This window comes from Bombina bombina, chromosome 1 (assembly GCF_027579735.1).
Source record: "Bombina bombina isolate aBomBom1 chromosome 1, aBomBom1.pri, whole genome shotgun sequence".
Lineage (NCBI taxonomy): Eukaryota > Metazoa > Chordata > Amphibia > Anura > Bombinatoridae > Bombina > Bombina bombina.
In genome coordinates, this window is record NC_069499.1 from 540065458 (window position 1) to 540077972 (window position 12515).

Sequence of the window (12515 nt, forward strand, 5' to 3'; positions counted from 1 at the left end):
TTAGCAAAATGTTCATTGATTTGCAGTTTAGGGAAATACCACTTTAAAAGCCTTTTGTTTGCTAATCTCATTTGCGGAGGCAGATTAGGGTCAGATATAAATTAGTTCTGCATTGATCAAGTGATCACTGCAGTTTCATCTGGGAAAACGGAGGGGGAAAAAATTGGTTTGGAATTACAAGAAACGTGGCAAAAATAAACCATGAAACTACATTGCAAACTCCTTTTATATATCTTATAGGGATTTAAAATGTAGTTTAATGTCCTTTTAGTAAGAATGATATAAAAAGCATGGATGGCTCTAGTGACAAAATATTACAAAGATAAGCCACCTGTCATGTCATCAGATGCATAGCTACTAAAATAAATATTCACCCCTTACATACTACAGAAGGACAACAGTGAAAAGCTCACAACATTCCATTTGCCAAGAATGAGCACAAACCGGTTTGTCCAAACACACCAGGAGTTGACAGACTTCACAAAAAGAAAAGCAGAAAACCACCTGATTATGTGACAAGCAGAGAAACAGGAAAGCCCCAGTGACAATACCTTTTCTCTATAGCTAGGTAAAAACAAAATATAAATATTATGCAAATCCACATTACCTAAATGCTCCACACAAACCTACTGCATTATTCAGTCACATATATTGATAAAAGGGACAGTCTAGTCAAAATTAAACTATCATGATTCAGATAGGGTAGGCAATTTCAAACAACTCTCCAATTTACTTTTATCATCAAATTTGCCTGGTCCTCTTGGTATTCTTTGTTGAAAGCTAAACCTAGGTAGGCTCATATGCTAATTTCTTAGCCCTTGAAGGCCGCCTCTTATCTGAATGCATTTAGACAGGTCTGGTTCATGTGTGCCATATAGATAACATTGTGATTACTCCTGTGGAGTTGCCTAGGAGTACACACTTATTGGCTAAAATGCAAGTCTGTCAAAAGAACTGAAATAAGGGGGCAGTCTGCAGAGGCTTAGTTACAAGGCAATCACAGAAGAAAAAAAGTATATTAAAGTTATGGTAAATCCAAGCATATTACAAAACGCTAAGATTTACCATCACTAATAATAAATATGAGTTTCTTTCATCGTTTTGTAAAATACAGCCTTACACTCACCCTAGCTGTTAAGAAAGCATATCGCAAACACAGCACCTCTGGATGCCCACAGCACAGGGCTCTTTTCCAATGAGGTGACGTTCCGACCGCTAGCCGTGCTAGGATGCCAGCTCTATTAGTCTAGAGGTGGAAACATCACCTCATTGAAGAAAGCGCTGTGCCATGGGTGGCTGAAGGCGCTGTGTTTGCAATATGCTTTCTTAACAGCTAGGGTGAATGTAAGGCTGTATTTTACAAAATGATGAGAGAAACATTTATTTTTAGTGATGGTAAATCCGAGCGTTTGTTATACGCTTGGGTTTACCATCACTGTAACATAACTGTGTTGGTTATGCAAAACTGGGGAATAGGTAATAAATGGATTATCTGTTTTAACAATACAAATTTTGCAGTAGACTGTCCCTTTAAATTCCTGCAAAGTGATCTTTAATAAACTTGCTTCACACAAAGATATTTAGTGATATTTACTTAAACTTTCACAGTTCAGAGCATGCAATAAAAGACCATTTAATTTACTTATTTTATCAAATTGACAATTCTATTTGTATCGTTCATTGTAAAGCAAACCTAGATAGGCTCAAGAGCAGCAATGCATTACTGTGGGCTAGATGCTAATTACTGCTAATAAGTGGTTTCTATTGTAATTAGCTCACCAGATGTGTTAACAGCTAGTCCCCAGTTGTGCACTGCAACGGACTCTGCAATAGTGCAATAACAATGCTCTAATACATTACAGCATGCATTTTTTGCACTTTTATGTCCCTTTAATATTCTGTACTGTGTGGCATAAAACTATATGACATTTATCAAGGAAAGTTTGCTTCTTACCAAAGTTACCATTTCTTGTGCTCAACTCTGCAGTCCTCTGTGCTTTAAAGAATAAATTGCAGGCTATTCCAGGACAGCAGCAATAAAAGCTGTTGGTTTATACAAACACTGCCTCCCTCATACATAAAATAATTGCTTTCTTTACATTATGAATGCAATCTGTAGTGTTTATGTACTAGTGACCTTATGCTCCATAATTTCCCTCATAGCCCCTACATGACCTGTAAAATATGCTGAATGTGAGAGGGTACGAACTCTACCGCAAATTTGCAAAAACGTATACTTCAGATTGGAACTGGACATCTAAATTTAGATCTGAATCTTTGCTTTATTTTCCTGTCCATTTAGACAAATTTAGAATAATAAAAATATATAAAAAAAAAAAAAAAAAGTAAAAGCATAGTATATAAAAGATGATTTTTGCCAAGTTTGTGCTACAATTAGAGCTTATGACCAGTAAATAAAAGGCCTACAAAGCATATAAGTAAGTAGTTGTGACTTGTGCTTTCAGTTTTTGTGTGTACATTATCAAGAGATTATAATTCACCAAACTGCAAGATGAGTCATCATATGATGAAAGTCTGAAAAACATTTATATGGGACTACATTTTTACACTTGTTTTTCTTTTAACCATTTGGATTATTCACTGGTATACAGGTGCATCATCCTTTTTTATAGTTACTCAGACAAGCTACATGAAACCCACGTTTTTTCTTTCATGATTTAGAAAGAGAATGCAATTTTAAACAACTTTCTAATTTACTTCTATTATCTAAATTGCTCCCTTCTCTTGATATCCTCTGCTGAAAAGCATATCTAGATAGGCTCAAAAGCTGTTGATTGGTGGCTGCACATAGATGCCTCGTGTGATTGGCTAACCCATGTGAATTGCTATTTCTTCAACAAAGGATATCTAAAGAATGAAGCAAATTAAACAATAGAAGCAAATTTGAATGTTGTTTAAAATTGTATTCTCTACTTGAATAACGAAAGAAAAATTTGGGGTTTAATGTTCCTTTAATTACTGATATTTACAATACTGAACCTACATTCAAATTACAGGTGGCCCTCGTTTTACAACGGTTCAATTTACACCGTTTCAGAATAACAACCTTTTTTTTCCAGTCATGTGACTGCTATTGAAAAGCATTGAGAAGCAGTGCATTGATTAAAATAGCCAGTAGGTGGAGCTGTCCGCTTGTGTTGCAGCAAAGCCAAGCAAGTTGAAATTAATCAGTTTAACCAGACCGGAGCTATTGAACAGATTTCAAAGGAACAAGATCTTACTGTCTATAAATCAGTCCAGATTGGAATGCATAGAAAGAACTGTTTACATAAAAATGCAAGTGAAGTCTGTGTTGTGTGATTATTTTATTAGGTTTATAATGCTGTTTAGCAAATGTTTTTGTTCATTTAACTTAGTTTAATTATATATTCTGTGTTGTGTAATTATTTTATTAGGTTTATAATGCTGTTTAGAATTAAAGTCTTCATTTCAAAGCTTTAAAAATAATGTTTTAGGTGTTACTTATGACAATTTTGAGATGGGCCTGGAACCTATCTCCCTCACTTCCCATTGACTTACATTATAAACTGGATTTCAATTTACAACGGTTTCGATTTACAACCATTCCTTCTGGAACCTAACCCCGGCATAAACTGAGGGCTACCTGTATTTCAAACAGTCTAATAAACACTCCATTGAGTAAAGTTATCCTATGCCCTAAGTAATAACATTGTAGCTGGCAAGTTGCTGTATTTTACAAATACAAGGTTACTTATTATCCTTTGATCTCTTTACAAAGCTTTAGACAAGCACAATTTTTATACAGAAGCACTGGTTTTGAATGTCCCTTAAAGTCACAGCAAGGATTAATGATTTAAAGGAATACTATGCCTTTTTGCAAGTGAGATTTATTCTCTTATTTACTAGAAGTCATCGCTGGTGCGAGTTCCGGATCCTGTTCCTGAGTGTCCGGAAGCTTGCAAGGGGGCGGGGCTCAGGACATTAACGTTCTGTCCAAAGGAGGGAGAGGTAAAAAAAAATGTTTGGAAAGAGATCGGGTAGGGGGAGCATCTACACTACAGAAAATGGGGTGTTTATTTTTTTTTTTTAGAAAAAAAAGGGCAATTTTTTTTGTAAACTGTGTACTGGCAGACAGCTGCCGCCAGTACCTAAGATGGCGGCCAATAGGTCGAGGGGGGGGGTAATAGGGGATCATATATATATATATATATATATATATATATATATATATATATATTTATTTATTTTTTATTTATTTTTTTTTTTATTTAAAAAAAATAAAAATAAGCAGCTTTATTTTTATACTGTCAGACTTTCTGCCAGTACTTAAGATGGCAGCGACAATTGTGAGGTGGGGGAGCGAAGAGAGTTGATTGAGGGGGGTCAGGGAGGGATCAGAGGGTGGGAGGCTGATCTCTACACTAAAGCTACAATTAACCCTACAACCTACCTAATTAACCCCTTAACTGCTGGGCATAATACAAGTGTGGTGCGCAGAAGCATTTAGCTGCCTTCTAATTACCAAAAAGTAATGCCAAAGCCATAAATGTCTACTATTTATGAACAAAGGGGATCCCAGAGAAGCATTTACAACCATGTGTGCCATAATTGCACAAGATGTTTGTAAATAATTTCAGTGAGAAACCTAAAGTTTGTGAAAAGGTTTTTTTGTTTTTTTAATTTGACCGCATTTGGCGATGAAATGGTGGTATAACATATACCAAAATGGGCCCAGATTAATACTTTGGGTTGTCTTCTACTAATAAAAAATAAATAAATATAAATATATATATATATATATATATATATATATATATATATATATATATATATATATATATATATATATACACACACATACATACACATTATATATATATATATATATATATATATATATATATATACACACACACACACACACACACACATTATATATATATATATATATATATATATATATATAGAAATAGCAAAGTACAGTACTATTGTACTTATTCCTTATAACTTGCAAAAAAAGCAAAGAACATGTAAACCCTGGCTATTTCTAAACTCGGCAAAATTTAGAAACTATTTAGCATGGGTGTTTTTTGGTGGTTGTAGTTGTGTATTAGATTTTGGGGGTCAAAGTTAGAAAAAGTGGGGGGTTTTTCAATTTTTTCATCATATTTTATAAAAAAAAAATTATAGTAAATTATAAGATATGATGAAAATAATGGTCTCTTTAGAAAGTCAATTTAATGGTGAGAAAAACGGTATATAATATGTGTGGGTACTGTAAATGAGAGAGGAAAATTACAGCTAAAAACAAACACCGCAGAAATGTAAAAATAGCGCTGGTCCCAAACAGTAAGAAAATTGAAAAGTGCTGTGGTCACTAAGGGGTTAAAGCAGCGATATAAAACAATTATGAAGCAGCACACATAGCCTGCACAAACCACCAGCAAGGCCATATATGCATTTATACAATAACATTATCAGCTAATTAATAAAAATGACAAAAGTGAACAATAAAACAGTGTAACTAAAGAAACAGCACTAGCTTTTTGTGAATCTTAGAGGGTCAGAGGACAGGATTTCTGAAGCTGCTTCAACACAGTCAAGTTCAGTTTTTGTTTTTTTACTCAGAGACATGGATAGATTCTGGGTGGTTTGGTGCCTACAAGGAATATTGATACTCACTGAGGATACTCACTGTAATTGGTTTACACATCTAGTGTAGACAGGAAACAAACAACCAGTGCAAGATTTAAAAGGACAAACTATGAAATTGCATCCTTTGTCCTTAATAAAGCACCAAAGGATTCACTGCCTCTATTGCTTTTCACTGGTAAATTGCACGCATACTGGCACAGGATTTAAACCAATCACATAGGCAGACTTACAGCCAATTCCAAGACAGCAAATGTATAACTCACAAGATAACGCATTAGGATTAACAATGTGCTGGATAACTTTCAAAAGGAAGAAGGTTGCTGTTTCACATGTTTGTAGTGTACCACTATCCTTATAAGGAAACTTCAAAAAGCCCATGGAAAAGGGGAAGTAGGAGGCAAGTTATACAACTTAATAACGAAAGTAAAGTAGTTATTAACCCCTTAAAGGGACACTGAACCCAAAATTTTTCTTTTGTGATTCAGATAGAGCATGACATTTTAAGCAACTTTCTAATTTACTCCTATTATCAAATTTTCTTCATTCTCTTGGTATCTTTATTTGAAATGCAAGAATGTAAGTTTAGATGCCGGCCCATTTTTGGTGAACAACCTGGGTTGTCCTTGCTGATTGGTGGATAAATTAATCCACCAATAAAAAAGTGCTGTCCTGAGTTTCTGAACCAAAAAAAGCTTGGATGCCTTCTTTTTCAAATAAAGATAGCAAGAGAACGAAGACAAATTTATAATAGTAGTAAATTAGAAAGTTGCTTAAAATTGCATGCTCTATCTGAATCATGAAAGAAAAAATTTGGGTTCAGTGTCCCTTTAATGACCACAGCACTTTTCCGTTTTCTGTCCGTTTGGGACCAAGGCTATTTTTACATTTCTGCGGTGTTTGTGTTTAGCTGTAATTTTCCCCTTGCTCATTTAATGTACCCACACATATTATATACCGTTTTTCTCGCCATTAAATGGACTTTCAAAATATACCATTATTTTCATCATATCTTATAATTTACTATAAAAAATTTTTATAAAATATGAGGAAAAAATGGAAAAAAAACACACTTTTTCTAACTTTGACCCCCAAAATCTGTTATACATCTACAACCACCAAACAAAAACCATGCTAAATAGTTTCTAAATTTTGTCCTGAAAATACCCAATGTTTCCATGTTCTTTGCTTTTTTTGCAAGTTATAGGGCCATAAATACAAGTAGCACTTTGCTATTTCCAAACCACTTTTTTTCAAAATTAGCGCTAGTTACATTAGAACACTAATATCTTTCAGGAATCCCTGAATATCCCCTGACATGTATATATTTTTTTTTAGAAGACATCCCAAAGTATTGATCTAGGCCCATTTTGGTATATTTCATGCCACCATTTCACCGCCAAATGCGATCAAATAAAAAAAATTGTTCACTTTTTCACAATTTTATTCACAAACTTTAGGTTTCTCACTGAAATTATTTACAAAAAACTTATGCAATTATAGCATACATGGTTGTAAATGCTTCTCTGGGATCCCCTTTGTTCATAAATAGCAGACATATATGGCTTTGGTTTTGCTTTTTACTAATTAGAAGGCTGCTCACACGTGTATTATGCCCAGCAGTGAAGGGGTTAATTAGGGAGCATGTAGGGAGCTTCTAGGGTTAATTTTAGCTTCAGTGTAGTGTAGTAGACAACCCCAAGTATTGATCTAGGCCCATTTTGGTATATTTCATGCCACCATTTCACCGCCAAATGCAATCAAATTAAAAAAAAACGCTAAATTTTTCACAATTTTAGGTTTCTCACTGAAATTATTTACAAACAGCATGTGCAATTATGGCACAAATAGTTGTAAATGCTTCTCTGGGATCCCCTTTGTTCAGAAATAGCAGACATATATGACTTTGGCGTTGCTTTTTGGTAATTAGAAGGCCGCAAAGTGCTGCTGCGCATCACACATGTATTATGGGTAGCAGTCAAGGGGTTAATTAGGTAGTTTGTAGGGAGCTTGCGGGGTTAATTTTAGCTTTAGTGTAGAGATCAGCCTCCCACCTGACACATCAGACCCCCTGATATCTCCCAAACAGCTCCCTTCCCTCCCCCACCCCACAATTGTCCCCGCCATCTTAAGTACTGGCAGAAAGTCTGCCAGTACTAAAATAAAAGTTTTTTTTTTTTTTAAAAATACATCTTTAGCATATTTACATATGCTACTTTGTAGGATCCCCCCTTAGCCCCCAACCTCCCTGATCCCCCCCAAAAACAGCTCTCTAACCCCCCCCCCCTGCCTTATTGGGGGCCATCTTGGGTACTGGCAGCTGTCTGCCAGTACCCAGTTAACAATATTTTTTTCTCTTTTTTATTTTTTTTTTTTTTACATTTTTCTGTAGTGTAGCTTCCCCACGACCAACCCCTACCCCCACCCCCTCCCAGATCCCTTAGATTACTTTTTGGGGGCATTTATTCCCCCTATTCCTCCCACTTACTACATGATTATTTCTGTAGGGTAAGCGGTTCCCACCCGCTCCCTCCCGTGCCCGTGCACGCGCCTGCCCGCCGATCCCCCATGCACGCGCGCGTGTCTGTGCGCGCCCCTGACTCTCCCGTCCCCGATCCCGCCCCCCTCTGTGTATCTGAAGCCATCGATAGCCGCCCACCCGCCTCCCACTGCAGCTCCCACCCACCAACGATTGCGGCCATCGATGTCCGGTGTAGAGAGGGCCACAGAGTGGCTCTCTCTGCACCGGAGGGGTACAAATTGTTATTGCAGGATGCCTCGATATTGAGGCATCCTGCAATAACCGGAAAGCAGCTGGAAGCAATGAGGATCGCTTCCAGCTGCTTTCCAAACCGAGGACGTACGCCATACGTCCTCAGGCGTTAACTGCCTTTTTTCTGAGGACGTATGGCGTACGTCCTCGGCCATTAAAGAGTTAAATAGCAGGCTCACTTTATCATTGCAATGTGTATTTCTCATATCAGTTTTCATCAGGTAATCCTTTTTATTTCTTTTATCGCAAAAAGGTGACAAGGAAAATACGTTAAAATGTAAATATTTAACTTTCCTATGAAGATAAATCAATGGATCTCCGTTTGTTTTTTGCTATTGAACACTTGTTATATTTTAGAAATGCATTTTGCAAGCATTTCATTATTTGTATATACCAGTGGCTTTCCACCAATCAGCATGTGCTACCCAGTGTTCTGAACCATAAATGGGCCGGCTCATAAGCTTACATTCCTGCTTTTTCCAAATAAAGATACCAGGAGAAAGAAGAAAAATTGATAAATGGAGTAAATTAGAAAGTTGCTTGAAATTCCCTGCTCTATCCGAATCATGAAAGAAAAACTTTGGGTTTCATATCCCTTTAAACATACTCTCACAAAGCCCTGGCATGTGTAAACTTAGAAATACCAATGGGAACAAATTACCAAAAAATGCAAACATAGCAATAATGCAACAGGTGCAAGGATAGCTCCAAAATTTAGATACAGAACCTGGCAAGAAAGCAGAGCAGTAAATGAGGTTACCCTCTGAATCCTGGTTATTTCTCACAATGTTCCATCAATTAGCATTAGAAGGATTTACCAGTTTAACATGAAAATCTTTTACATTCTCTGACATGTTTTGGTGAATTAGAGAGAATATTAACCCTTTCGTGACAGGGTTAAAGTGCCTACATCGGAACAACTGCACGATCGCGAGATTTCAATTATTGGATCGCATCTGGGGGGCGTCCCTACAATCCTAGGAACGCCCTCCAGACTGCGATTAAATCCTAGAAGCACAGAAGGCTTCAGGACAGCCATTAGCTATGATGTTCTATTCCGTCATAACGGCTTTAAAGCCCAGTCTAATTATGACGGAATAGAACGTCATAACGGCTTTAAAAGGTTAACAACTAGCTGAAAAATGCAATAAACACACAAGTACTAAAGATCAACTTAGCCATGTTTATAAGTGATGTTGTCAATCACAGAGAGGTCAGACCTCCAAGAACATCTGAAATCATATTCTCACTCTCATTTTTAAGGAAACAAAGCGGCTATGGTTTTTAAAACTATTAACTGTTAAAACTATTTTTTTCAAAAATGTCCGTTGGTGAATGTTAAAAATATTACTAATGGGAAGAAACGGTCCAAACAGCCTTCAAATAACAAAACTTTATATAGCTGGTGTGCACAATGCAGGACAAACCCAGTAGCCATGGTGCCACTGGGTCCTAGAATTTTACTTCTGGCTTCTTATGTTTTGGGTTGTTCTACATATATCTATATGCAAATACCACTGTCCGGCTCCTAAAAGTACAATATGTCTGACTCCTAAATATTATTACTAAATTCTTAAAATCTAAACAGATTTATTGACTCCTGTTCTAATATCTGGTTCAAAAATAAAATATTCAGACAGAACAGTTAGATAAAATACATTGGTGGGTCACATTGTGCATGGAAAGTTTTAGATTGTATCTGCTCTAGATTGTGAGCTCCTCGTACATAAAAATACAAATAGAAAATACTCTTATGAATTATAAATTTCCAGGACATACTTGAAAACGAGAGAAATCTCAATGTATCCTTCCTGGTAAAATATTTTATAAATAAATATGCAAGGTGTAAAATAAAATACATAAGGGAAGTGCTCAACTGAGGATGGTAATAGTGCTTAAAAGTCCACTCTATGGGATGGTACCCACCCAGGGTGCAGCTTCTTTCTGCCCAATCTGTGTTTTCCACAAAAGAGAAATTTATTGTAGTATATCAGTCTGAACCCATCCAAAAGGACAGTCCAGCCTCGAAATACCAGGCAGTTCTCATCAGAACAAAAGATTTGTACGGCTAACCGCAGACGTACATTTCGGTCTATATGGACCTCATCAGAGGTGCAGCTATTTCCTTCTAAGCACAGTGAGCAAGGGGTCCACGTCTGGTTGCCCCATTACCCTTAGGGAGATTTAATAAATATGAGAAGTGCTCAACTGGGGTAAAATAAAGTGCAAACGGGTTAAACACATAGTTAAAAGTCAGTTCCAGAGCAGCAATGCAAAATTGGGAGTTTGCAATTAATTGGTGGCTACATCTCATTAGTCTATTGCTGATCTTGAGCTGGATTTAAACATTTTGCAGGGGTTAAACACAGTTGTATGCAAGCAATAAAGCATCAATAAAATGATCTGGCCAGTCTTTTCTAACCTAGGGCCTGGCTCTCCACTTAGATGCATCAGGTTGTTATATTGTATCCAAATGCTTCACTGCATTTCTTTACCTCTCCCCATTTGCAATACACACTGAAAGCCAAGCCACATGATTTATCAATTTACCACCCCTACACTAGGTTATTTTTTTAATATTTCTCCCTCTCCCTTACTTCTCTCTTTAATGTATTTGAATGGTTTCATTATACATAATAATACCAATTGCCAATATTCTTCATTCCCACAAGTCACAAGGTTTAAATATGGCTGTTTATTGAGTCCTGTAATGCACTGAATAAAAAAACAATTTCAAAATAAAAAGTACTCATTAACTCCCTTTCCCATTGATTTCAGAAACAGCATTTTTAACAGAATTTTTTTTATTATTAATAGTTAAAAGAATATGAACAGAACTTACTTTTTCTTTGGCTTTGATGTACCTCTGCGCAGCCTGTTGGATTAACTCTTTCACTGTCATCTTCCCATCTTTACAAGGGACAACAATCCCAGTTTTCCCAAAACAAACTGTTGCTTTCATTCTTATTGCCTTCCACAAGTCCAAAAAAAAAACACGAATAGAAAAACAAAAATAACTTCTGAATGCCAAGACACAGTATCAGTTCTGCTGAAGGATTCTCCTTCCTGTTAGCAACAGGTGCAACAACTTTTAATAATGCTACCTGTTCAAGTCAAAATATTCCATAATTATCATTTATTTAAGTAAAAGTAACAATAAAATGGTCAATGTCAAGTGTTGCATTAATTACGAGCAGTGCAAGGTACGCTGTTTTCTTCTTTAATATGATCCTAAAGTTTCATGAAAGTTTTTTGGGTTTGTTTTTTTTTACAAAACGAAAAATAGATCTACAAATATATGTTTAAAAAAATCTATACATCTTTATTATCCAGTTAAAATGAGTCCCCAGGGAATATTAATTAGAGCCCCCCTGTTCCAGGCGGAAGGAGAGTGAAAGATTTGGGAGGGGTGAATGGAATGAGGAAGCTCCTGCATACAGGTCTCAAAAATCTAGCAGCTATTGTAGATTTAGGGGGGTCTGGCCGGAATGCTTTACCCGGGTAGGTCCAGGTGTTGGGAAGCTTTGAATAGTCCCGGGTTGTAAGTGTGGGTCAGGGCCGGGATTCCCAGGCAGGCACTGCTGCAGGGGAGGAGCCGCAGGAGTAAGAGGCTCAGGCAGGGAGGAGGGAAAGCTAAGGAGAGGCGGGAGAGATAGTCAGCTTCCCTCCCAGAAGCCATCACAACCTGTTTGCTGGATGAATAAACTGTCTGACCTGGAATGTGGTACTTGTAATGCAGTGCAGGGGGCACGGGATGGAGGGAAACCTTATGGCTCAAGACGGGATGGGCAAAAAACACAAGCAGAATTAACAATAGATTTGGTGCGAGAATAAGACAGAACAGACACTGTTTCACACCAGTGGTCTCTTCGTTACACGTTTAATAAAATAAATGTTTTAACAATAATGATACCTTGCTGAGTTTTTATGTAAAATTAAAATGTACACGTGTTGGATATCCTTGCGGTTTAATAGAAAGAAAATTACATTTGAACTCGTACTATAAATTTCTCTTCAGAAGCAAAACTATTTCCCAATCGTGTATTCTGTGTTTTAGGACCACTTTTCATAATATAATTGGTTTAATTAATTAATGTAGACTCAACAT

The 12515-nt window shown here is 36.6% G+C and overlaps 1 protein-coding gene across 3 annotated transcripts in view; it reads right to left on the reverse strand.

The window, feature by feature from the left end:
* Window positions 1–12093, reverse strand: part of PARD3B (par-3 family cell polarity regulator beta) — a 1914565-nt gene extending 1902472 nt beyond the window's left edge. The window contains exon 1 of one of the 3 annotated variants that reach the window (XM_053698659.1): window positions 11250–12091. In XM_053698659.1, the coding sequence (XP_053554634.1) occupies window positions 11250–11369 (120 nt within the window). In that variant the 5' untranslated portion in view covers window positions 11370–12091. Of the gene's footprint in view, window positions 1–11249 lie in introns of all 3 variants that reach the window. The other 2 variants (XM_053698658.1, XM_053698660.1) reach the window with 2 other exon arrangements.
* Between the last annotated feature and the right edge of the window lie 422 nt (window positions 12094–12515).